The sequence below is a fragment of the Gopherus flavomarginatus genome, chromosome 12 (genome assembly GCF_025201925.1).
Source record: "Gopherus flavomarginatus isolate rGopFla2 chromosome 12, rGopFla2.mat.asm, whole genome shotgun sequence".
Classification (NCBI taxonomy): domain Eukaryota; kingdom Metazoa; phylum Chordata; order Testudines; family Testudinidae; genus Gopherus; species Gopherus flavomarginatus.
In genome coordinates, this window is record NC_066628.1 from 8182744 (window position 1) to 8209311 (window position 26568).

Below are 26568 nucleotides of genomic sequence, written 5' to 3' on the forward strand. Positions count from 1 at the left end.
CCCTGGAGCATGCTCAGTACCATAGTTGCCAACTCTGTGGGTGCTCCAGGTCTTAAAACTTTTACAGGTTTTATGCTCCTGGGAGAATAGACTGAGAATAGGAACGGTTAACTAACAGTAGGAACATTAACAATGTTACAGTGCAGGCAGGCTGCTACATTTCTGCCTCAGAGAATGAGATCAATTAACTATCAATAGCACAATTAACAATGTGGGGTTTTTTTGTTTTTGTTTTTTACATCAAGAATAGTGTTTTATTTCAAGCATTGAAACAGTTTTTCAGGAATGCACACAGCAAACTCTTATCCTGTCATACCTTATCCCTTCTCAACCAAAAACTGACTGAATTTTGTTTCAGTCCAACTCCTATTGTTTGCTATAAAATGAGTATCCAAGCAATTTAAAGGATAGCACTGGCTAATTGCATTTCCAACCGTGGCAAAACAGCTGATTGGTTCATTGCAATGAAGGAACATAGACAGGAAGGCTGCTACATTTCTGCCTCAGGGGACAGAGCCTGCCTCATGCCTAACAACGCAAAGCCTTATCCCTCCGCACTGGGCAAGCCGCAGTAGCAAGCAAGAGGGACAGAGTCTCTTTCATTTATTGGCACTCATGCATGCCCACAATCACCCCCTGATGGTGATTAATGTCTCCCATGCAGGCACGCACACCCAGCCCCCCCTCGCCCCACTGTGGTTATAATGGCACATGACAACTTTAACTAGTTCATCAAAAGATTTGACACTGGGCTTTTCCAGGGCCACCAAACTATAGGTTTTTGCTCCACAAATGCTCAATAAAATGTCGTGTTTCTTTTTATCATCCTCTATATCATTTGTGATGAAGTACTGAGAGAGTCAGTCTGTGAGTACTGAATCCAGTCCTCCTGATATACATTATACTCTTTCATTTTTTCCATATGCAACTATTTTTTCTTTACAATAAAAAAAAATGGTTTTCACTTACTCATGCAGTGTGTAGAACTTGCTGCCTCTTGTTTTGATTTTATCTTCATCACCTATGTAGGATTCAGAATCATAGAAATGTAGGGCCGGAAGGGGTCTCGAAGTCATTGAGTCCAGTCCCCTTACGCTGACACAGGACCAAGTAAATCTAGACTATCCCTGATAAGTTCGTCTAAAAAAAGCCTCCACTGACAGAGATTCCACAATCTCCCTTGGAAGCCTGTTCCAGAGTTTAACTATCCTTGCAGTCAGAAAGCTTTTCCTAATATCGAACCTCAGTCTCCCTTGCTGCAGATTAAGCCCATTACTCCTTGTCCTGCCTTCAGTGGACATGGAAACCCAAAAAAGATTAGAACTGGAAAAGGAGATCTTTTATTCTGGTACGCATTCACAGTGACAACTAACCAAGCCTCCCTCTTGAGAAACTTCTTCACATGCCCCACAATTCCCTGGAGCATGCTTAAGGTGTCTCACAGTAAATAGCTACCTCATATTGGCCACCCGGAGGTAATAAGCATAACAAACATGCCTCCAACTTTATAAAATCAGAAATCAAGGGGAAAATCTCTTGCATTCCTTGCCCCCTTCACATCACCTACAACACAGCTGATAACACGCTCCAACGTTCTGTAAGGCTTTCACTTCCATCGCTGAAGACCCAGTGCTGCAGCACGGTTAAGCAAAGGTTTAACAAGTGCTGAAATCCCATTGAAGACACATTGCCATGAATATCAGCCATAAAGAAAGTGTATTCGATTGTTCTATTGAAAATATAAACTTTTATATGCTGGGCTGTATATTTATCTCATTTAACACGGATTCATTTTAGCTTCAGGCTCTGCACCTCACATTTCTGTTGAGGGTCACCAGGATGGAGGGATCCGAGTGGTGTGTCAGTCGGCCGGATGGTACCCGGAGCCCAAGGTGCTGTGGAGAAATCTCAAAGGGCAGCCTTTGTCTTCATCAACTAAAACCAAATCTGAAGAGGAATATGGTCTCTTTGAAATAAGAAATTCTATCATTATAACAGAAAATTCAAACAAGAATTTGTCCTGTGCTATAAGGAACACCCACCTGAACCAAGAAAAAGAATCAGTAACATTTTATATATCAGGTCAGTTACCACCAAAACCACACACTATAATATCGAAAAGGAAGAAATCAGATTGTTAACTAATAACAACAGTTAAAATATTTCCTCACAAAAAGCTATATTAAGATAAAGTTTAGGTTGAGAGCACACTTTAGGATAAAAGGCATTCCAGGGAATATTGTTATGATCTCAAAAACAAGCGTTTTAAACCCAGTAGAGTCAAGGTTAAGATTAAATGTAAAAGAAATCCAATGCCCTGTAGTAATACTATATATGTATATTATTGTGATTCAAACATGATGGTTAGTGTTTGTAGACCTATATTACATTAAATGGATATTTGAAGTCACATTAGATTTTCATTTTCAAAGTTGCCACAGGCCAATGGTAAGGTGTATTGGGGGTCCTACTGATTGGTTGGACTTTCTGTCTCCTAGTGAACTGGTGGATCAAGGAGTAGACTTCCTGCCCCAGTGAATATGCAGAGGGAGATGTGATATACTGTGAGCTCTTCAACACAGAGGAAATTTGTTGAGTCTCTGTTCATGGCAGGTCAGAAGCAAGGCAGGGCCATGAAAGTCTGGAGCCCCAGGAACAGTCATTTCAGTGTGTCACTCACTAAAAGGTCCACGTTTTAATGTAGAGTTTGATTTCTCACCCTTTAGCAGACTTCACAGGGACAGGGGTTGCCATAACAACAAAACCCTGTTTGCCTGAGCCAAAGCCCATTAAAAACGTCAATAGATTTAGATCAGTTCCTATGCCAGGAATTCCTGTGCTGAAGTGAAGAGTATTTGGATATTTATCTGCTCTCCCTTAATTATTGATTTCCTCTCTTAAAACCTCAGATTTTCTTTTACTATGAAATTCCCTGGTGTTACAAAAGGTTAAATTTTACTTATGTGTAAGTTTTCTGTTGGGAAATTTAATGATTAACTATAATTTCTCTTCCTACATGTTTTAATTGTAGTATTAATTTCATGAAAGGAAGGAAACACTTTTCCCTGAATTGGCTCCTGAGTTGGGTGATGGGGTCAGAAGCCCTGGTTATTCAACAAAATTAAGAACTTGTGTAAGGGAAGCAGAATTAAAATATAAACAAACCCACTACTAACTCTATATATAATTATTCACACACATAGCCGTGTGCACGCACACACTGATTTTTCTTTTTTTAAGTATTTGAACAATGTGTTATTCCCTAACCCCATTCTTAGAAATCATGGAGCCATTTTGGCTGAAACTTTTTTTTAAAAAAAGTTCAGCCTGAGGCAGAGAACCAGCATGGATGTTTTCTGCCCATATAGTAAAGATTGGCAAAGTAATGAGCAAATGAAAAGAAGGCCCTATAATGGGAAGTGTCGAGCAACTTTAATAACAAGTGATGTGACTAGCTCCACCGAGAGAGAGAGAGAGGGAGGAGGGGATGAGGTGTAGGGTGATAGTATTTAGTATTTAATACATCATTTGGTAATTCCAAAAGAGAGTGAGCAGAACCTCTCTTTTCTGCCAATTTTTATATTGCAGGGAGGAAATTTTTCCACACGTATTTCACACAAATCCTGATGTGACACATTTTCCAACAATAAAAGTGTACTGTTTGTAATTACTATTCCCAAACTAATATGGGCTTTGTGTTTCAGATTCTTTTTTCCCAAGAGTATCTCCCTGGATGGTGGGTTGGAGTGTGACTTTTGTGATTTTGTTGGTGTTCATCAGCCTTACTCTTTTTCTGTTCAAATTAAAAGGTAAATCTCCAAAGGGGAAAATATAGTGTAATCAGACTGAGGTTTTCTCCTTTGAAAAGACAGTTTAGACTTTTCTACATGAGAAAGTTACACCAGCTTATGGTGTGAATTTAAATAGATTTTTTTTAAAACGGAGCAAGCTCCTATGTGGACACATACCAGTTTAAGAAGAGCTTACTTCAGTTTAGTTTTAAAACTGTTTCTATTCATCTTAAGATACGCCTAAAACTAGGTTTCCACTAGTTTAACTAGATTTTCAGTGGGGCCTGAGGGAGTTAGGTTCCCAACTCCCATTGGAATTCAATATGCTTTGGCTCTTAACTCCCCTAGGCTCCTATGAAAATCCCTGCCTTATGGGGTTTTTGATTGCCTGTGTGCTGTTTGTGACCATCTCTGTTCTAGGACAGGTCTATGTGTGTAAATAATCAAATTACACTTAGAAGGTACCCAGTTTCTGTGTCACTGATTTCTCTTCCACTGGGAACCCAACCTGCAAGTCCCTGGAGAGCTGCAGTGGCTTGGTAGAAAAGCAACATTATTATTACTTGAGAACTCATAATGAAAAGATCCTTTTAAATCTGGAGTCACTGAAAAAGGCTCTAAATAACTGTATTTATGTTTTCTTTTTGTAGGGAAACATCTCAACATTATCAGTAAGTTCCATTTTTGCTCCTGGTAGAACCAGTGTTATGTTATGAAAGATTTTTGAATGACTGTGACCATGTCAACTTGAAAATCATAAGCAATACAACCAATACCAATTGCATTACTTGTTATTTCAGTAATTGGCAGGAAGCCACTACTGTACATGTGTTTTGAGTGAGACATTTTCTTTCTGTTATTATTTAGGTAAACTTCAAACAGAGCTAGGTAAGGGCATTTTTTGTTCTGTTTAGTTTCTCTATCTGATGCAGCCTTTTCTGTGATGATGAATCCTGTTGATGTTGCATTTGTCTGGCTTAATTCTCATCCCCACCTATGTGTTTGCTTCCAGAGTGGAGGAGATCCCTGGGTGATGCAGGTAATTAAAAATCATATTTAATCAATGGGGGATCCTGCTCCCTTCTGCTGTGCAAATAAACAAGGAGAGAACTATTATATTTCCCAGGTGGAAGAAGGGAGGGTGCTGAGGTTCAAAGGAGGGGGAGGAATGAACCATCCTCGCATGTCCTTCTTACACATTGCTCCCATAACTCTGGAAATGTCCCTGCTCCGAGTGACTGAACAGTTGTTGTTTCTTAGGATCCCTGCCCTAGTGTCAGGTAGAGGAACAAAAGTGCTGACCAGACACATGAGTTCAAACCAAGGAGTCCCTGTGATCAGTGCTCAGCTTGTGCTTCTTTTCTCTTCTCTCCATCCACAGGAGTCTCTCCTTTCTGCTTACTCTGCCAGATCCCAGCTTTCTGCTGTTTTTAACCATCTTATCCAGGGGTGGCTCCAGGCCCCAGCATGCCAAGCACGTGCTTGGGGTGGCATGCCGCGGGAGGCGCTCTGCTGGTTGCCGGGAGGGCAGCAGGCAGGCAGCCTTCGGCGGCAAGCCTGCAAAGGGTCCGCTGGTCCTGCGGCTCCAGTGGACCTTCCGCAGGCAAGCCTGCAGAGGGTCCGCTGGTCCTGCGGCTTCGGTGGAGCCGTGGGACCAGCGGACCCTCTGCAGGCACGCCTGCGGGAGGTCCACCGGAGCCGCGGGACCGGCGACCAGCAGGGTGCCCCGGTGCCCCCCACGGCATGCCGCTGTGCTTGGGGCAGCAAAATGTCTAGAGCCGCCCCTGATCTTATCCACGTTCTCCTCCATGCATTCATTTATCTCAAACCCTCTTTCTTCTCTCTCCACCACTAACTCCCCTCTCTTGTAGAAGCCCCTTGCTCATAAATAAAAATCTTTGTTAGAAATGAAATCTAGAATGATAATTCTCTTTTGTCTGGCCCTGATGACTAGCTACAGAATTTTAATTAGGGAATCTATTGAATCATGTCATTATCAACAGATCTCAGATATGTGGCAGGATGGAGCAGGTGTCAGGGTGACATCAACAAGAGACATCCAAGCTCCAGGACTTTTAAATACGAAGGAGGGGAGGGCACATCAGAGAAAAGATCATTGTGACCATGTGAATGATGTGAGGGGAAATCTCCTAGGACTTCCCTGTGATTCCAGGGTCTCTAATCCCCACTCTCGGGATAGATGGGTGCACAAGGGAAAGATCATGAGTCTCAGAACTGGGTCAGTAAGTCTTTATGTTCTGTCACTGACCTGTCTCTGACTGGGGAGTGAAATTCTCAAGCGAATGCTGAGATCTCAGAGCTGCTTCCCATTCAGAGCCAGGTAGGAAGGAGATTTCCTGGTTCACTGTCCAGCTGGGACAGATTCTGTCACTGATGTGATAAAACACTCTCCAAAGATGGAGTTGAGCCCCTAACGCTCTGATTCTCTCTCCCCCCAGCGAATGTGACTCTGGATCCAGACACGGCTCATCCAAAACTTGTACTGTCTGAGGATCGGAAAAGTGTGAGATGGGCAGACACATGGCAGGATCTGCCCAACGACGACAATCCTGAGAGATTTGACATTGAGCGCTGTGTGCTGGGCTGCGAGGGGTTCACCTCAGGGAGACATTACTGGGAGGTGGAGGTGGGAGTTGGGCTACTTTGGGCTGTGGGGGTGGCCAGAGAGTCTGTGAGGAGGAAGGGAGGGATCAGCCTTAACCCTGAGGAGGGGATCTGGGCTGTGGATCAGAGGCAGGGCCAGTACCAGGTTCTCACCGCCCCTACAACCCCCCTGCTCCTGAGCCGGGCCCCCAGCAGGATCCGGGTTTGTCTGGACTGTGAACAGGGGCAGGTGACATTTATCGATGCTGGTAACGAGGCCCTGATCTTCACTTTCCCGCCGGGCTCTGTCTGTGGGAAGAGAATCCGACCTTGGCTCTGGCTGGGGATGGAAAGCCAGCTCAAACTGTGTCCCTGAGAGACGGGGGGTATATTCCACTGAGGACCCTGAAATCAGCCCGTCTAGTCTCACACATCCCAGTCTCTATGATCTTGGCATCATCCTGTCCACCCAGTTCTATGGTCTCTTAATTCTATATCCCATGGAAACTCCTCCCCCGTCCCTCCCTGCAGCACAGAGGTTAATAAAACATCACTGAAGGTGAGACTGTCACTCATTCATTTCATATGTTACTTCCTTGAATTTGTTGCCATTTCAGTGTCATTAAAAAAATAGTTCCCCAAACCTGTGGGTCTGTTTTCCATTGGTGTGAGTATTGAAGCTGTTTCTTGAAGCTCCTTTTCCCTCTGATGGGTGTTCATGGTAAATAAAGCATGAAAGACTATTCTGATTTGTCCCGTTATAGTTTTCCAGCTGCAGTTATTGGGGGCGGAGTCGTGGGATTTGCTTCCCTACTTGGTTGTGTCCCCTCAGCACCAGCAAGCAATATAGTGGCATGTCCCCTCTCATGGGAGCTGGGGTTTTGCTGTGATCTGCTGCTATCCAGCCTGTGCTCTGTCCCTTGTGCTGTCTTCAGCCATGTCAATCAGGAATTCCTCAGCTGGGCTCTGTGGAGAGGGGGCTGAATACATGGTGTTGAATTTCTTCAGAGGTGGCTAAGGATATATGAAATATATTGTTCACGTTTCTTCTGCCCATCAGCAATTGTTGTGGTGTCCAGGGCGGTGTTTATGGGATGGGGCCTGCTCCGAGAGATGGTCTCCAGGGAGTTGTCTACATTAGGGTGCAGCTTTCTCTCTCTCATTGTACAATCCGTGTGTAGACAAGGCAAGTGGTGGTTTCACCTCACGGTCACTGCTCATGAAGAATTCTGTGGGTTGGGGGACGTTTGGGAGGGTTATCGGTAACCTTGATTAGCTAAACTGAGGTGAAAGCATCACTTGCCTCATCTCCGCTGGGACTGTATAATGACATCACTGCCTCGTGTTTGGTGTTGCTTTGAAAAAAATACCCTTTCTCCTAGGGTGGCCATGAGCTAAAAGATGGGACCTAAAGGGAGACACCCCACTCTCGGCCAGGGCTGTGACTTTGTTTTCTGTGAGCTTCTAATGTAAATGACTGGGGGGTGGGATCCATGAAGAGACTTAGGTGTTGCAACACCGCACGTCATTTTTAGGTGCCTAGAACATCACAAGAAGAACACTGCGACCCACAAAGCCTGGCTTAGGTGCCTAGTCTCCCGGCATGATGAACAGCGACAGCCAGGTGCCTCACAATGCCGCCCACAAGAGCCAGCACGCTAGGTGGGGAGCCATCTAAACTGCCCAGTGGGAGATGCTAACAACAGGGATATGTCCTAACCCCTGCCCCTCTCTCAAAGATAAGTGCCTAAGTCTGCACTGCTGGGGGACACCTACCTCTGCTTAGCAATCCATGAATGGGAACCCACCTCCTGAGGCCTTTCTGGGAATGAGTGAGGCGCCTGCTGTGCTGCACACGTGGGTGGGGGGAAAGGTGGGGATTGTTTTGGTGCTGCTAGCCACATCATAACTTTAAGCCAGTGATAGCACACTTGCCTGGGATGTTGGGGACCCAGGTTCAGTGCCCCCCTCTTTGCCACAGGGAGAGAAAGGTTTTAAACTGGGGTTACTCAGTTTCTATGTGGGTGCTGCGACCACTGAGCTATGGTACAGTCTGAGGGTGGGATTCTTCAGTCTCCTCTATTGCAGCTGGTCTACTCTGGGTAAATAATGGAGCGACTGGAGCTGGGGAACTGGCCCCAGGATTTCCCACCCCTCAGATGGGCTCCCTGACCACAGGACCCCAGAGTCTTTCTCACTTTCTGGCCAATGTCCATTTAAGCGTTTATTTGCAGTGGAACAGTCATGGCCAGAGAGAGAAAGAGAATGTCTCTGTAGTCCAATGGTTGGGGCACCCACCTGAGCAGGGGGAGACCCTGGATCCAACCACTCTGTTCTCATCACTCTATCAGTATTTGTCCCAAGTGGAACACCTTTAACGGGAGAGGCTGAAGGATCCCAACACTTGGCTTTTCTCCCCCTTCCTCCCCTAATGCAACATCTGGAGGAATGTCTGAAGGGCAAAGACTTTGAATGGGGGAAGGGGGTCCCGGGCTGGAAGGCCATTCCAGCCTGTGTAGTGAGGATCTGTAGCCTGCTTGTACCATCTTTCAGGGTGAGACACTGCTTGACTGAAATCCTATTTAGTTTGTAGAATTCAGGCTGCAAATTTATTTTTATTTCTTGAGAAACCAGCTTCGATCTCTATGTTTACTACTTATAATCCCTTTAAAATGATCTTTCTGTAGCTAATAAATCGCTTTTATATTGTCCCTAAAACAGTGTGTTTTGGTTGAAGTGCTTTGGAAATCTCAGGTCAGTTTGCCAAGGCTAGTGTGTGTCCTCTCCACATCGAGGGAGGGGCAGACTGCGTGAAATGAACTGACAAAGGCCAGACTTCTGTGCAAGATGGTAAAGTTCTGGGGTACACGGCTGAGGAGCTGGGGGGAATTGGCTGGAGCCTCTGTCGGTTCATGAGTGGCTAGCAAAAGCATTCAGGTAACTCAGTTGGGTGGGTCCCTGCCAGTGGGTGGCTGAGTAAGGGCAGCACGTGCAAGAGGTTTGTAGCTTTTCATCAGCATCACAGTGTGAGGGGCAGCTCAGTTTGGTGGGACAGCGGGGTCAGTGGTTGCACAGTCTGGGGACCCTGTCACAGTGATTAACATGCCAGTCTGAGCAGTGGGGGGGAGACACAGTTCAAATCCTTCCTGGTAGAGAGGTGGGACTAAATGGGGGTTCCCCACTTTCCAGCTCAGTGCCTTAATCATTGGGCTAGAAGTTATAATGTGGGCACCACCACCTCTTCCATTGAACAGCTGTTTGAATGGGACCCAATATGGGAGGCATGCTGGGAGGATCAGGCCCCACATGCAAGATCAGCAGCTGAACACTGATTTTCCCCTGGTCCATGACCCACTTTGGGGCTTAGGTGGAGATAGGCACCTCACACTCCTAGAATGGGGCAGAGGTGCACACGGCCAGAGGCAGAAACAGGTGCCAAGGGAACTTGTACCCTGAAAACAGGATGTGCATCTCCCCCTTTCTGAACCCCAGCACCTGCACCCTGTCCCTCATTTCACCCATCAGCCTCTCTCCTTCCCCTCCCTTGTGCCTCTCAACCCCTGTTTCACTCTCCTCTGCACACCTTTTGGCTCCTGCACAAATTCTGCCCATCCCACCCCTCCCACTTTCCTGTGTTAGCCCCCTTGTATTGCAGGAAGCAGATTGTTGTCTCAAATGAGGGCAGAGTGAGGGCAGTGGCTTCAGGGGATGATTTTTTATTATTATTCAAATAATTTTATTCAATTAATCTTGAAAAGACTTTGGATTCTTAAAGGTTCAGTCATGATCATAGGTGCTTCTCAGCCTCTAGGACAATAATGGAGTCATAACAGAGGATTCCTCTTGGGATATGCATGGGGGGCTGCTCCATGGACAATGACAGACCACATATAGCAAGGGAGGGAAATAGAATCTGGCAGTGCAGATAGAGGTTCTGTTTCCTGCTGGTCTCTTGATGTTCAATCCCCCATCCCCCACTATCCTGGGGTCCCACATTCTTACAAGGAACCCCTTGTGGTGAGATGTTAACAGATGTTTTGCTGTGTGTGTGTTCCCTCCATGTGCCCCCCAGCCCTGTGCACGCAGCTAGCACAGGAGACCTTGAGCGAGCCGCCCAATGACTGCAAGATCCATTAAGGGATGAAGGCACCAGGCTAGGTTTATTGTCAACAAAGCATGGTAATAGCACCTGGCAGCCTCTATGAGGATACTAAGACTTGTATGTCCATCACACTGGATGCAGCTCAGTCAGTGGTGGGACTTTCCACTGCCACCTAGGCCGGCCCAAGATGCTCCTTCTGAGACACACCTTTATACAGTACCGGATTTACCCTAACGCTGGGCCCAAGCTCACAAGGGGCCTCATAACACTCACTTCCTCCGCTCTTGCAGCACCGCAGAAGCAGAGCCTCAAGAGCAGCAGGGATCCGTGGGATCTGAGAAGCCACAGGGCCCTGGGAGCTGAAGTTGCTTGGCCAGCTCCCTGCCTATAGAGTTGGCCCTGGAGCGGGGAAAGAACTACATTTCCCAGCATTCCCTTGGCCGCTATCAATAGGAAAGGGATGGGGAGAGGGTGAGGAAGCTGAAACCCCATGCACTGCTGCTTGCTGTGAATGGAAAGCTGGCTGCTAGAAGGGGGTGGCAGCGTGAATGGGGAACAAGGATGCCCAAGAAGTAGAAGGCTTTTGGCCCAGATATCCCTTCCCCAGACTGGATTAGAGCTGCTGGTGTGACCTCACCTGGCAGCCCCGTGATGTTATTGATATAATCTGGGACCATATAGAACATGGTTGCAACCAAGGTCCTGTAGTGGCACCAAATCTTATGTAGAGGGGGTCATATAAGGTGTCTAAGACCAAGTTATGGGTTGCTGCTTATGATTATGCTGTCTGTACGTATGTATCATTTTGTAGTTAAAGTTATGAGTATTGGCTCTGTAGTAAGAGGAGGCCCTAAGATATAAACCTTGGTATCAGAGGCCTGGTATGAGGCCTGAGGCCTAAACTAAAGTAATGGTCAAGACTTTGCTAACATAAAGCAAAGTTAAGCTGTTAGCCAGAGGCAGGCCCTGCTCACAGAAGCTGGCAAGGAAAGGGCTGATGCTGCAAGAAGATATGTACCTAAAAGGTACTGAACACCAGAGATCAGAACATTCACATACTTGCACATTCCACACAGATAACAGAGAACAGACTAACCCATCCCAATGACAGGGGCAAAAGGATAATATGATGGATAGAGTTGTTTTGTTCAAACCAACATGTATAAGATAAGAGGCTGCACCTTACTACGTAGAGGGGTTGTACCTTACTACGTAGAGGGGTTGCACCTCAATACGTCAGGAGTGATGTGTAACTTGTTTGTACCTGTGTATAAGAATGCATCTCTGGGGCGGTGTCTTTGTCCAGCCGAGGGGGCAGTGGAAAGTCCCGCCACTGACTGAGCTGAGTCCATTGCCAGGAGGCACTTCCTTGTAGTATGCCCTGAATTAGACTGAGAAATCTACAGGGAACTGTAATTGTGTCCGTATGGCAATAAATCTGGACGATGTGCCTTCGTACCTTACTAGGCGCTGTGGTCATTGGGGGATCTTTTCGGGTCTGCTGTGTCAGCTATTTGCACAAAGCTGGGACAGCACACAGAGGGAACACACGCACGCAGCCGAGTGATATCAACATTGAGCAGAGCACCACACCGGTAGCATCTGACAACACTGGTGACCCCGACCACTGATCTGGTGAGTAAGCGAGCTGTCTGCTGTAGGAATCGTGATCTAACATGGCAGAAAACCTCAAGCTAGGGAAGCCCCTGATCCCCTCCCTTTTGATCCCCATGGAGTTTGATAACTCATGGACCCGCTGGATTGCCAGTAAGGGGGGTCCATATGAATTGAAGAATGGGGAAACATGGATTGGCATATGTAGAGCGATGGTAGAAACCGAGGCTCTGAGAAATAGTAATAAAAGTAAAAAAGCAAGAATTTTGCAACTCATGTCTATGGCAGTGAGATGGCTTAGACAGCATGCTGGCCAACCAAGTAACAGAAAAAACAGGAGAAGTAGAAGAGGGAACCCGTGCAGCTGAGCACTGGAAAGCCCAAGCTCTCTTAGCAGGGCAACAAGCAGTCCAGACTCATGATATGCTCGAGCAAGTAAAGCAGGAAAATAAAAAATTGGAAACAGCTGTAGAAAACCTGCAGAAGCAAACTGTGCCGTCCCCTGGTGTTCAAAGTAATTCAAGTGCTGTTACAGTGCCTGAAGAACGGGGACAGAAGTGGAAAAAGGTGGCCCTAGTAAAATTAAAAGATGAAATGGGGTCTACTGCATTGCAACCATCACCTTATGATAAAAACCAGGTTCCAGTTGAACTTAAACCTGAACCTAGATTGTTGCCTGTCAGAACGGGACAAGTAAGTGCACAGAAGGAAAGAGTAGCAAACAATACTCTCACTGAATTGGTAAATCAAATGAAGGAAAAAATGGAACAGTTCACAGAGCACATTAGGAGACAGGAGCTGCGATTCGATCACAGGGGAGTGAATAAAAAAGAATTTCAAAGTAAAAAACTGAAATTAAGCTGGTTAACACCTAGAATTGATGCATTAACACATGGAGCTGCCCAGAAACAGTTAACTGCAGCAAAAAAGGGCACTCCCACTATCCATTTGGCATGCACACAAAAGCAACAGACACTAGGGAAACAAATTCAGGTTTTACAAGAGCAGGTAACTACCCCCAATCTCCTCTCAGAGCCAGGATAAAAACCAGAGGCGCAATTCCCAACTGTGCAGGTTCCCAGTTGCTTTGACCCATGGAACCACACTCCGTGCTCATATCTAAAAATAGAACCTTCTTTCTCAAATATTTTTACATACCAGTTAAGCTTTGTCCTTTATATGTTTTTCCAGTTTGCTAAGCTTGCTGCTGCTGCCTGTACTTCCAAATACCTTGATGGAGTTAATCTCTCTTGGCTCAGGTCTCGCTACCTTCCTAGATTGTTCTTCACCCTCCCTTTTCCCCCGCCTCTCCTCACTTCTGCTCTCTCTTTGTTTTAAAAGTTAAAAGTTATAGTTTTTACAGAAACCTCCAAAAGATAAAGCAATTGAAAACAGAACAAAACAGGAAACAAAAAGAAAATAAGGTAAAAACTTTAAATCCAGTAAATTAATTATTTTAACCCTTCAGGAATGCAACAGCTGGAATCATTCCTAACTTTCTTGAAAATATGGTTGCCAAGCAACAGAAATGCACTCTCTGCTTCTAATCCTAACCACTAACTAATATTTGAAACATGGGCTTTTCTTATTTCCATATAGCAGAGTTTTAAAATAATGTTAAATATAAAGTAATGCAAAATTCCTGGTTACCAAATTAATGCAATACAGTTGGCAATTATTAATATATTTTTATCAAATTTATGCTACAAGTTTTAAATAAGGTAATAACTTGTTTATTCAAATGTTTAACCCTTTTTATTTTTGGTGGTGTTATTTTTTATAGTTATGAATAGAATTCTGGCGTCATTTGTTTTTAATTGTAAGTTTGTTCTGTATGTCATGTGTGTGTCTTGTGTCTATGTTGTGTGTCACGTGACTATTTTTAAAAAAAAAATTATTTTGTTGCAATAAAAGTCAATTTTATACCCTTTTTTAAAAAAAATGTATGAGATGTGGTACCACACTATTTTAAAATCATGGTTGAGGTATAATCATAGTATTATTAACACCAATTTTTTGTGCAAAGTTCAAAAAGGTTTTAGTTACAAATATATGTACATATATTTCTGCCTCAACAAATAATGCGATTGCAAACAAAAAGAATTCTTTTTTATCAATCACAGTTTTGTTTTTTAAGTTTTTTTTTTTAATTGTTATTTAAAGAAAAAATGTAAGGGGAAACATTAAGGTAAAGATAATATTAACAAAATGTCAATTTCTTGTTTGGGCTTTTTATAAACTTGTTTGCACTTTTAAATATAGTTATAAGACTGTTATAACCAAAATGTTTTAAAATAACAATTTATGCATAAAGCTAACCAAACAATTTCAACAGGTTTCCACCTTTGGCTCCCTAACATAACAAAGCATCTTGAAAGTACACCCTCAAATACCCTCAAAGTATTTGCATGTATCTGTATTTAAAATTTATTTTGGTTTAATTTTATATTCTTTTCTTTTCTTATGTTATGTTAATGGGAAGCAGTGGTTGTTAAAGTTTGTGCTTCTAAATAGTTAAAAGTGAAATTGGTATCACAAGCAAATTAACTCTAAAAAGCTTGTTAAAATTACGTTACTAAAAACAAAGTGTTCAGCAAGGGAAAGCAATACACCTTCTCATGGAAGATTGTGAGCATTTATTTTAGCTGTTAAGCATTACATTTAGTATGAAATATTAGTAATGCACCTCAAATGAAAATGAATGTCTACACAACAACAGCAAAAGTGTTATAAAAGGCTCGGTCCCTATTACATTGTTCTTATTACATTGTAAACAAACTAAGTTAAAACCAAGGTTTATATCTTAGGGCCTCCTCTTACTACAGGCTCTATATCCTGTCTGTATTTCAAATTTGTGCTATGCTTCTGGGAGACATCCCAGGCAAGTTGGTGTTAGCTCTTCCTAGCCTGCTTGATTTCCCATTAAGGACCATCAGCAACACAATTGACCCATTGAGAGATACCGCCTTGTAACTCAGCAAAGTGCAGGAACTTGCCCATGTGACTCCAGACTCCATTTTGCTGTAATTTTCCACAGTAAGAACAAAGAAGTGTTCTTTCATCTGGAAAAAGCCTATAAAAGGCTGATGCCTCATCTCCATCTCGTCTTCAGTCCTGCTTCTTACCACTGAAGGGACTTTGCTACAAACTGAAGCTTTGAACAAAGAACTGAAAGACCCATCCCAGCGGGGAATGTACTCCAGAGACTTGACTTGAACCTGCAGTTTACTCCATCACTGCTACAAGCCTGAACTAAGAACTTTGCCATCACTGTATGGAATTGATTCCATTTAACCAATTCTAGCTCTCATCTCTATCTTTTTCCTTTTATGAATAAACCTTTAGATTTTCGATTCTAAAGAACTGGCAACAGCGTGGTTTGTGGGTAAGATCTGATTTGTATATTGACCTGGGTCTGGGGCTTGATTCTTCGAGACTGAGAGAACCTATTTTCTTTTATTGGGGTGTTGGTTTTCATAACCATTGATCCCCAGGACGAGTGGGACTGATGGTGATACTGGAAAACTGGAGTGTCTAAGGGAATTGCTTATGTGACTTGTGGTTAGCCAGTGGGGTGAAACCAAAGTCCTCTTTGTCTGGCTTGTTTGGTTTGCCTTAGAGGTGGAAAAACCCCAGCCTAGGGCTGTAACTGCCCTGTTTAAGTAATTGGTCCTGAATTGGCACTCTCAGTTGGGTCCCACCAGAACTGCATCATCACAGCCCCCAAAGAAGGAATTGGGTGGACTGAATGGACAGTGCACCTCTCTATCAGAAGCCTAGAAGGGAGGTATGTGGACCCCACCAGGAGAAGTTAAAATGAGAAGTACAGGAGGGGAGGCTCTACTAGACGACCTGGGCAGCTTTAGATACAGTACAGGAGGATTTCCACTTCTGAGCCATGGAAGCAGAAATTGACTTTTCCTTACCAGATTTATCTAATATTCAGAAAGGGAATCTAGCACTTGCTTTCCAGATCTGAACACTCTCAAAATTCAGGAGTGCTCAAGCTCAATTTTGGCAGCTATTACTGCATTTTTCCCAAATCAAATTTGCGGATCCACTGTAATTTGCCGTAGAAAAAGTAGGATAAAATTGAGCAACAAATGCAGGGGTCTTTCTAGGGCTAACTAGGACTGGAATTGCTATTTTCAACAGCCATTGCCATTTTTTTTTTTTTAGTTTTGTTTGTTTAAAAAGAAGACCGTGATATTGCATTGGCAAATTCCCCACAGAAATGAAGAGTGAAAGAAAAGAATAACAAAGGCACCTCAACTTTTCCTCATTTAGGTAGGACAGTCTTACAATATGGATCAGATCTCCTCCACTTACGCAAGCTGAAAATTGTACCACTTGTTTGCAGTTCTATAACCATGCAGGAACCAGTCCTGTCTGTGTTCTGTGCACATCCAAAATTCCTGCTGAATTCAGAAGTGCCTTGCTTTTATAACCATACTACCTGATGTTTTCAGCCCTTGTAAGAGAAGCAGGTTTACATTTAGTAATCGGGCAGGAGGCCTCTCAGAAAAAGTTAAGTGCTGAAAAGGTGTTGCTTATTCACTAGGTAATGTGAGACCTTCCTGTTACAATAGTAAACCAGTGCAGCATAGAATGCACTTTCCTCCTGGAGTCTAGAATGGGGTCCTTTGCTTCAATACACAGCCCATTAAAGACAATGAAAAGATTCCTACTCACTTCAAGAGGCTTTGGACAGAACTGGTTATACACAGGGTAACTCCACTGTCTTCACAGGGTCCTGGTCGCACAGCGGAGAGGGGCCATGTGAGCTTGTTGCAGAGCTGCTGCTCAGGGATGGGAACCTCCTGGCACCCCAGTCCCCAAAATCATTCAGGCTGTACTTTTTGCACGACTATGTGCTAGCTGAGGAGTTCGTGGGAACTGGTGGCCTCTGCTGCAGGTAATGGGCATCTCAGATACTTAAAGCCATCACTTAGAGGAAGGAAGCGCCTAACTCCTGAGTCTGCAGCTGCCTAGGGCCAGCATTGAGGATGTAGAGTCTAAAGTCCATAGCCGTTGCAAGGTTCAAGAGTGCTCAGCCTTGGAATTGCCACCCCTCCGTTGCTGCAGCTGCAGCTATCTAAGGCTGGCCTCTGGCAGTTGGCCCCATGGCTGTAGCCAGAGAAGCTGCAGGTGGCTCTGTGACTACTGGGGGCCATTAACTAGGAGCAGATAAAGCAACTGGAGTTAACCTCAAGGAGCAGAGGTCACCTGTAGGAAAGGAATGTCAAGGGGAGCAGGGAAAGAGGAAGCAGACCAGGCTTGCAGGGGAGAATAGCCTCAGCTGGCTGGGAAGCACGTCCAAGGTGGAAGGGAAACAGGCATAGGGAGAGGTGGGGGTGACCAGGTAGCAGACTGGCATGTAGATGGGAGCAAAGGGAGAAAGGCTGGTGCCTTCAGATTCCCAAGGGCTAAGTCCTCACTTTGGGGAAATGGTGTTTGCAGGTGGCTTGCTCAAATGGCAGGATGGGCGCTGAAGGAGGGATTTGATAGAACTGATCAGGTATCTGCTGGCTGTGAAACTTTATTGAGCTGAGACCAGAACCACATACAGTGACTGGTGACATAGGGTGGTACTGGTGCTGTATATGGCAATGCATATAGTCATGTAGAGGGGTCTGATCAAAATAAAAATGTCTCTGAGATTCAGTACCGGGTATATTATGGCACCGATGGCACTGCCACACCAGGCCCACGCTCGGAGCCCACAACGACTACATGAGGGCCCACAAAAGGTTAATCCGGCCCTGTCTTTATACCCTAACACAAACAAGTTAGTACGGCCCCCTGACATCACCTTGTACATGTTGGTTCAATTAAAATATTTATTGTGTAGGATAGCTCAGTGATTTGAGCGTGGCCTGTTAAATCCAGAGTTGTGAATTCAATCCTTGAAGGGGCAATTTAGGGAAATGGGGCAAAAATCTGTCTGGGGATTGGTCCTGTTTTGAGCAGGTGGTTGGACTAGATGGTCTCCTGAGGTCCCTTCCAACCTTAATATTCTATTATCCTGACTTTAGCTTTTAGGAGAGCTCGGCGAGTTCCTCTTATCCTTGGGAAATGTTTTTGTACCATTCTTGATATCAGAATGTTTTGGTACTACTAGATGTTGCGATGTGTTTGCATGACTGCTTTGTGACTAGCACTTCTTAGGGTAGGTCCAGACTACCCGCCCTATCGGCGAGTAGTGATCAATTTATCGGGGATCAATATATCACATCTCATCTAGACGCGATATATCGATTCCCCAAATGTGCTCCCTGTCGACTCCGGAACTCCACCGGAGCAAGCAGCGGTAGCGGAGTCGACAGGGGAGCCACAGACGTCGATCCCACGATGTGAGGACCCAAGGTAAATCGATCTAAGATACTTCGACTTCAGCTACGCTATTCATGTAGCTGAAGTTACGTTATCTTAGATCGACACTCCCCTCCTAGTGTAGACCAGCCCTTAGTCAGATTCTGTGAACAGCTTCTGCCTCATCTCAGACCTCTAATACAAGGGCTTATGTCTCTCTTATTATAGGGTGTAAGCGAGCTGATAATCTGTGGCACTCACACTGCCCGGGGCCTAGCCACTGGTCCGGGGGGCTCTGCATGTTAATTTAATTTTAAATGAAGCTTCTTAAACATTTTAAAAGCTTATTTATTTTACGTACAACAATAGTTTAATTATATATTATAGACTTATAGAAAGAGACCTTCTAAAAATGTTAAATGTATGACTGGCACATGAAATCTTAAATCAGAGTGAATAAATGAAGACTCAGCACACCATTTCTGAAAGGTTGGCAACCCCACGTAGCTGAATGTAAGGTCTAAGGAAGGAGCATTCATCACTGGGAAATGTTGTAGGCTAAGGGTTAGAAAATTACTCTGTGCAAAATGTGCATTAACAGTAGCTGCGAAATCTCAGTTAAAGAAGAAAAAGTTGAATAATGAGCCAACATGACATTAGTTGGTAGGTTTTCTTCAGCTTGACCCGGCGCTGATTAAAAAGTTAACACAAATGCCAGGTAATTTTTTATGGATAGTATGAGGTTGTTCCCAATTAAATACTGACCTGTAAAAGTGGCCTGACATAAGGAAAAAATCCCCTCCCAGAATACTGAGGCATTTATACCTGTTGAATTCCTTGAGGTTTTAGTAGAGCACAATCATCCTACAGACAGTAGAAGTTTTCCTTACAGATGGAGGTTTTAGATGTCACCTTTGGATTGTTTATAACGTGAGGGATCTCAGCCTTGGACGTTTGAGCCTTTCAAGAAACGCTGTTCCCTGTTCAGGACATTGGAGCATGTTCAATAACAGCAAAGTAGCAAGTTCTGATGGGAAACAAAGTCTGATCCAGTGGAATCACCTGTGAGCAGCAGCCCAGCACCTCTGTTCCACCCCCTGCCTGCAACACCCTGCATGGGAAGTGGGAGAGGGGACCACACTGTAACCGTCCAGGATCCAGGCTGGGGAATGGGGGTGAAGGACATACACACATTGAGGGTGGCAGGGGGAGTTCAGACATCAAACGACCGAAAAACACCATATAACCTAAAACAAAACAAACCATGATGTTGGAGCAAATTCCATGATTTCTTTTGGGGCAAGGGAGAGGCTGACTCGCGAAAAGCCCCTCAGGGGCCAGTGAAACAGGGGGATGACTTTGGCTCAATCTCAGGACTTCCACAGCCTGTGCTGAGGTCTGCACCAGCCCCTGCAGTCACTGAGCAGGGAAGTCACAACTGCATCTCCTCTATCCCTTTGCCAGCACAAGAGTGAATCTGGCCCACTGAGCCAACCAGCTCCTGCCTCAGTTTCCACATCTATAAAATAAATTTATTTTTATTGCTATTACAGTCCATGGAGGACGAGGGCCCCATTGTGCTGAGCTCTGCACAGACACTGAATAAATAGCCCCAAAGAGCTCACAGTGCAGGGCCCTGATCCTGCCAGGATCAAAGTTTCAGTCACGTCAAGGGATCCAATATGTGTAAAGCTACTTTGCACTGGAGTCTTGGCAGGATCTGGGTCTAGGTTTAGAGAAACAAATGCGGGGGGAGGGCATGGACAGTCAGGGCATGGAGAGGTAACAGGAAATCTTTCCCACAGATAGTATTTCTTAAGTTGGCTGTGAGGTTTAGTGGCTGTTGATTCAGCAGCTTTGAGATGCCTAAAGGAAAGAGGAAATAGAAATGCAAGGTTCAGATTAATTTTTATCAGGCCTCTTAAGAAAGATCTGAGTGCATGTATCCCTGTGTAATAATTAGAACATTAACATAGAACAGTTAATGGCGGTGATACCATTGTAAATGTCACAGAATGAAATTTTATTGATCCTTTTATTCCCTCCACTCTGGCATGTGAGGGGGAGAAGAACAGTGGGAGATCTCTGGCATCACACATAAAGGGTGAAGTTTCAGCAGGTGTTTGTTTGTATTTAAATGAAGAGAAAATTCCCATGGAAACATCTTCACTAAAGAAACATGAACAAAAACTCAAAGACACTAAATAATCAGAAACATTGTCACTGACCAGCACCCAAACACCTTATCTCAGCCCATATGAGTCCCAGATTCTTATTAAAGATCTCTGTCTGTCTGTCTGTCTGTCCCTTTCTGTCTTTTCTCTCTCATAAGTAAAACACCATTACATCTGTTAAAAATTCAAGGATATTTAAAGCTGAATCCAATAATCACCTCCATCAGCACTGGTTCGGCTTTGGTGCCTTTCTTATTATGAATATATTATGAGGCTGGAAGACCAAGGAATTCCCAAGCATGTTTACCACATGGTTGCTAAAAGCTTTGGCTCACCACTGATGAACACAAACTGAATATCCAGCTGGGCTACGTTAAAGATTTAGCAGATTTGGGGATGTTTAGTCTGCAATTTGGCCATGTGTCTTTGGGATTTGCCATGACCATATGCCCATTAAGAGCAGGGATGTCTTTACAAACACACAGCATGAAATCTCATCTTCCTCCTCCTCCTTCCCACCTCCCAGATGTCCCACCATCTGAACTGGAGAGAAAAGGGGGGAATCCATCAGATCACACGGACATGGTGAGACTCCAGGGGGAGATTTCTTTTCTAGGAAGAGAAAATCCCCATGGAAACATTGTAATGAACATGCAGATAAAGTAACAAGTCAAACGTACCCCTCTAACAATAAATACACCATGAAGCTCTGAAGCCCAAGTCACACAAATAAGCCTGAAACCAGCTTCATTGCTCAGTTCATGCTCTTGATGAAGAACAGAAATATTTTCACTGTCCACATCCAGACACCCTTAACTCTGCCCTGGGGTTCTGTGAGGATTTCACGTGCCTGTTTCATATTAAATCCAGAGGAACAAGTGAAGTGACGGAGCCTGCCCCATGGACCTTCTCCAGCATCAGTCCTTTCCCTTGGGCTGGGCTTTTTCTGATCATTCCCTTCACGCTGCTCACTTCTTCATGGGTTGGGAAATAGCTTTCCCTGTGGTACTGCCATGAATGTGATGCTGGATTCAGACATGGCTCATCCCATCCTCACTGTGTCTAAGTATAGAAAAGTGTGAAAAGTGGAGATGTGTTGCAGGATCTGCCTGAAAATCCAGAGAGATTTGATGCACATCACTGTGTGCTGGGCTGTGAGGGATTCAAGTTTGGGAGACATTGCTGGGAGGTGGAGTGGGGGAGGGGATCCTGGGCTGTGGGGTCACCAGAGGGTTTGTGAGGCGGAAGGGCCAGAACAACCCTAACCCTGCCGAGGTGATCTGGGCTGTGGGGCAGTGTGGGGACAGTTCTAGGATCATCATGTTGCCCTGGATTTGAGGGGCGTGTGTACTTCAGATTTTGATCAAGCTACATGCAACCATTTTATGTGCATTCAGTCACCAGGAATTAATAAAACAGAACACTGCATAGTTAAGGGTTAATTTGAAAAACAGGCTTTTAGAGGCAACGTCAAAACTAGCTGGCAGTTGCTGCTAATCAGAATGGGAGGAGGGGAAAGAAAAGTCAACAACTGAGACCGAAAATCGTGGTGAATGAAAACCTTGAGTTTGGGCACCTTTGGTATAGAAGCATTATTATGATTAAGATTGTTAGCAATGCTTGTTGATATTTTTATGAAAATTTGTTGAAAGCTAGAAAAAGTGATGATTAGTTGGGGTCATTTTGACCTGTGTGTTTTGTAGAGGTTAGTTATAAAAAATTAGCTAATACAGCATATTTTGGAGCAGTCCTCCGTAGCCATATTGAGAGTTGTTTTTCCTGTCACCTTTTCTCCATAGAAGGTAGGCACTTGGCCACTGAAAACTCGCTGTTAAGTACTCAATACCATTCCAGATGTTAAGTAAAACCCGATAGACAGCCTTTTAAATTAAATCTGCCACCTCCTCCCTCCCACTCCTACAAGATGTTCCACCATCTGAAATGGAGTGGCTCTTCTCCAATGCCATATCTTCCCCTCGTCTTGTCGACATTCCCTCGAGGTCGAGGATGATCTCTTTCACACGTTTTATTTTTTATGAGTCCTTTGGTGACTGAGGAGGCTGATCCCTGAGCCACAAGCTCTTTGGTAGACTTTGCAGGTGGTGTTGGAAGTCAGAGTTGGGCCATTGTTGCTGCATGAGAGTTGTCTGTCCTTTCTTTTCTGGTGTTTTTCTTAGACCAGAGCAAAGCGATTTTCCTCAAAAATGGACATTCTTTTTCCAACAAGTCTTTGCCAGTTATCCCTGTCCTGGGCTACTGTCATCTAGTGTGTGGTGTCAATGCCACATCTCTTGATGTTTGTCTTGAGAATGTCTTTAAAGTGTTTCTTTCAGCTTCCATGTTTACCGGAGTGGTGCCAGAGTTTCTGGTGCCCTAGGCAGAATTCGGGGGGTGGTATTTTGTGTGCTCCCCACGGGGTGCACGGGAGCTTCCGGTTCCGCTCCCATCTCCCTGCCGAAATGCCGCAGGCGACAGCAGCAGTCACTGAGCTGCTCAATTGTCTGCCGCTGTTTTCCATGGCACGTTGGCAGAAGGTCCTTCTTTGGCGGTGCAACGGGAGCAGAATGGGAAGCTCCCATGGGGAGCGCACAAAATGCCACCCCCCGAATCCTGGCGCCCTAGGCGACTGCCTGCGGTCGCCTAATGGAAGCGCCGGTCCTATGTGTTTCCCTTCTCCTTTGGTGAGTTGGCCATACAGCAGTTGTTTTGGTTAGTGTACGTAATCAGGGCCTCAGTACTGAAGATGATGGCCTCTGTGAGGACACTGACATTAGTGCAGCAAACCTTCCACTTTTATGTGAGGATCTTCTGAAGAAAGTGCTGGGGCTGGTGTTCCAGGTTTTTCAGCTGTTTTATATGAGTCACCCAGTCTCACAGCCATAGAGGAGAGTTGGGATTACCAGCTCTTTATAAACTAAAAATCTAGTGTGTGTTCTGACATTGTGATTGTTGAACCCCCTGAGAAACAGTCTGCCAAAGGCCAGGCTAACACAGTGGATTCTGTACTAAATCTCGACGTCTGTATCCGCCCTCTGTGAGAAATGGCTGCCAAGATAGGCAAAGTATTCTGTATTTTTCCAGTTCTTCTCTGTCAAAGCAGATCTTCCTTGTTGGGTCTGAGGATTGACCAGGAGCTGGGTGGTGGAAAACTTTTTTTTTTGCCGAAGTCAGAGTTAGCCCTAGGCTTTTGTAAGCTTCAGAGAAGCAATTCAGGGCTGTTTGTAGATCCTCCTGAGGGTGTGCAACTACAGCACAAGGAAGGGAACACCAGCTGGGGCAGAAGGAACTCCCCCAGGGGGTTAAATATGTTATATTTTAATTTACTTTTTTATCATTGAAAGGTGAACACATCATCAAAATATTGTCAGCTCCTTCTAATTTTTAGCTGTTCTCCCTCAATGTCCTGTGATGACATATCATGTGACCTATATTAAATGCATTTCTTTCTCTTTTCAGTTGTTGCACTGCAGAAATGAGACGTGACTCAGCATAAGGTTTTTTTATTCATTTTTTCTCCTGGATCCTTCCTTCTCCTCCAAAGATGAGTTGGAACCCAAATTCAGGATGGAATCACCTAAAATAATTTATGAGGGGTTAGAAGTCTAAACCTGGGTATTTAGTCAATTCCAGACCTTCCCCTCCCTTTTCTTTAGGGAACTGGAAGCCCATGCCCACAACCATATGATTTTCTTCAGGAGCAATTTATACTTTGCTGCATCCACCACTCAACCCTCCTAATGCCGCTCTAATAGTCTTTCCTCCTCTCTGTCTCTGCTCTAGCATCCATTTGTCTTGCTCATATTGGGCCAGATTGTGGCCTTACAGAGTTCTGCTTGTTTATGTATCCAGACACAGCCCCACATTATAACTTCTGAGTGATCTCTATCTGGATGTATTATGACTGTGATGTTGTTTGGTAAATATCACCATTTCCAACTTGTTCCAGGATAGCACTGTTGTTTGGTATCCAGTCAGAATTCTGAATTCGTAATGCTAGTCTGTAATTTCTCTGTAAAGTTGTAGTCTGAGCCCTGGTCTACGCTACAAAATTACTTTGGTAAAATTTACGTGGCTACGGGGCATGACTAATCCACACCCTGAGCGATGTAGTGATATTGAACTATGCTTCTCTCACCAACATAGCAACTGCCTCTTGTGGAGGTGGAGTTATTAAGCTGATTGGAGAGCTCTTTGCTGTCAGTTTACCCCATCTTTGCCAGAAGCACTACAGAGATGCCACTGTAAATTTGTAGTGTAGACCTGCCCTCAGTCTTTTCAGCACAGACAGTCAAGGCTTCAATTTTCAGATGATACCAGCATTTAAAAAAGGATGTTTGCTCTAAATTCCATGTTAGCAATGCAAAGGCATTAGTATTACTATTCCTAGCTATCCATGGGGAAAAAATTATTCTGATAAGATGTAAATAGTTATTATTAATTAATTATTTTTATTATTATTTTATTATTCTATATCTCTCGTATTTAGTATAGTTCACAAAAAATGAAGAACAAGAGTCCCTTCAAAATTGCTACTGTATTCAGGTAATTTGAGCACTTGAATGTTTCAATCTGCTGATAATTATACTTCTAGGGAAGCAGGATTGTGGCTCTTTCTTTCAGAGAAGACTGATCTGTCCACATGACAGTGTTTGCAATAATTTCAACTTCCCAATTCCTCTAGTACTTCTACTTTCAAAGGCAGCAGCCGAAAGAGAAACGCACATTTACCAATCTGAAAAACTGTAAGGAGAGAGACTGCAATAAACCTCTGCAGCTATTTTATAGCTAGAAGTAGCTGTGTAAATTGATACAATGGGACGGTCTTTAGAATATAAACCTTTAGTAACCAGAGGAGGATTTTAGAAGGCCAGGTCACACCCCGACGGTTATAGAACTTCTCAGATTAGGTAGGTGAACTTTGACTGCTTGAAAACCATTGTACTAAATGGCTCTATTATATAATCCTTAACAGCCATTGATTTTTGTGCACGGATGGTTAATACAAAGATTTGATAATCCCAAGAGAATTTGTTTTACTCTTTATGGAGATACTATGTTACATGTACATGTAAAATGATATATGTTCAAAATGCGATTCAGATCACTGTCCTAGCACTGCAACACCATTTTTACTGTACTTTGACTTAGCACTTCATTTATATTGTTGTTATGCTTTATTCAAGAACACTGGGCCAGACCCTGCACCCGGTGAAGGCAAAGGAAGATTTGTAACAAAATAAATTCCTGTAATCAGAACACTAAAAGAAACATAGAGCTGCAAACCCAGCTGCCATCACTGTCATTTCCTGCCTATTGTCACTAATTTTCTTGCTTTTTCTTGGGGTGGAGGTGGGTGCACTGAATCCTCTTGCTCTGATATTTTCAATGGGAAAAATGTCCGATTATATCCAGAATGAAACAGAGAAGTGCATCCTTTACTCATTTTAAAATCAGTGGGAATTAAGAATGTGCCTGAAGTTAAACAACTGTTTTTAGTGTGTTCTTGAATAGGGGTGGATTTCATTGCTGAATTGGGACCAGAATCTTCAGTGTGACTAACAGTGAGGGGATGTCTACATGTTTAACTTGGTATGGGTTTTGTGTATATGTGTTAACTGATCTGCAATAGATGTTGAGTTATCAATTCCTTAAACACAGATTGACATAAAAGGAGTTGGATATTGTCAGGGCTGGTATTAGGGAAAATGGTGCCCTGCATGAACTTGTATTTTGGCACCTCCTCACATCACCCCTGGCCCCCACTGGCTACACGGGCTTCTGCACCCCCCGCCATCACCTCTGGACCCTGCTACCTCTCCCGAATGCTCAGTAACTGCCCCAAACTGTTTTTTTTCCTTTCTTCTGTGCATGTGGTAGACAGACCTCTCCCCTGCAAAGGAGCTGCATAGGATTCTGGGAATCATGTTGTTGACACTAATAGCTGCAAATGGCCCAGACTGAGGAATTCATA

At 44.1% G+C, this 26568-nt stretch overlaps 3 protein-coding genes across 5 annotated transcripts in view; 2 read left to right on the plus strand and 1 right to left on the minus strand.

Annotated features, from left to right (window-relative positions):
• Positions 1 to 26568, plus strand: part of LOC127033316 (E3 ubiquitin-protein ligase TRIM39-like) — a 227224-nt gene that overhangs the window by 147905 nt on the left and 52751 nt on the right. The window lies entirely within an intron of this gene.
• The window catches only part of LOC127033353 (zinc finger protein RFP-like), a 161094-nt gene that overhangs the window by 21860 nt on the left and 112666 nt on the right, over positions 1 to 26568 (minus strand). The gene's annotated exons all lie outside the window — the stretch shown is intronic.
• LOC127033291 (butyrophilin subfamily 1 member A1-like) overlaps positions 1 to 26568 on the plus strand; it is a 65489-nt gene that overhangs the window by 4751 nt on the left and 34170 nt on the right. Inside the window, exons 3-8 of one of the 3 annotated variants that reach the window (XM_050921242.1) lie at positions 1798 to 2082; positions 3705 to 3809; positions 4442 to 4462; positions 4659 to 4679; positions 4804 to 4830; positions 6251 to 6645. In XM_050921242.1, coding sequence (XP_050777199.1) covers positions 1798 to 2082; positions 3705 to 3809; positions 4442 to 4462; positions 4659 to 4679; positions 4804 to 4830; positions 6251 to 6645 — 854 coding nt within the window. Of the gene's footprint in view, positions 1 to 1797; positions 2083 to 3704; positions 3810 to 4441; positions 4463 to 4658; positions 4680 to 4803; positions 4831 to 6250; positions 6971 to 26568 lie in introns of those variants that run through there. The other 2 variants (XM_050921241.1, XM_050921243.1) reach the window with 2 other exon arrangements.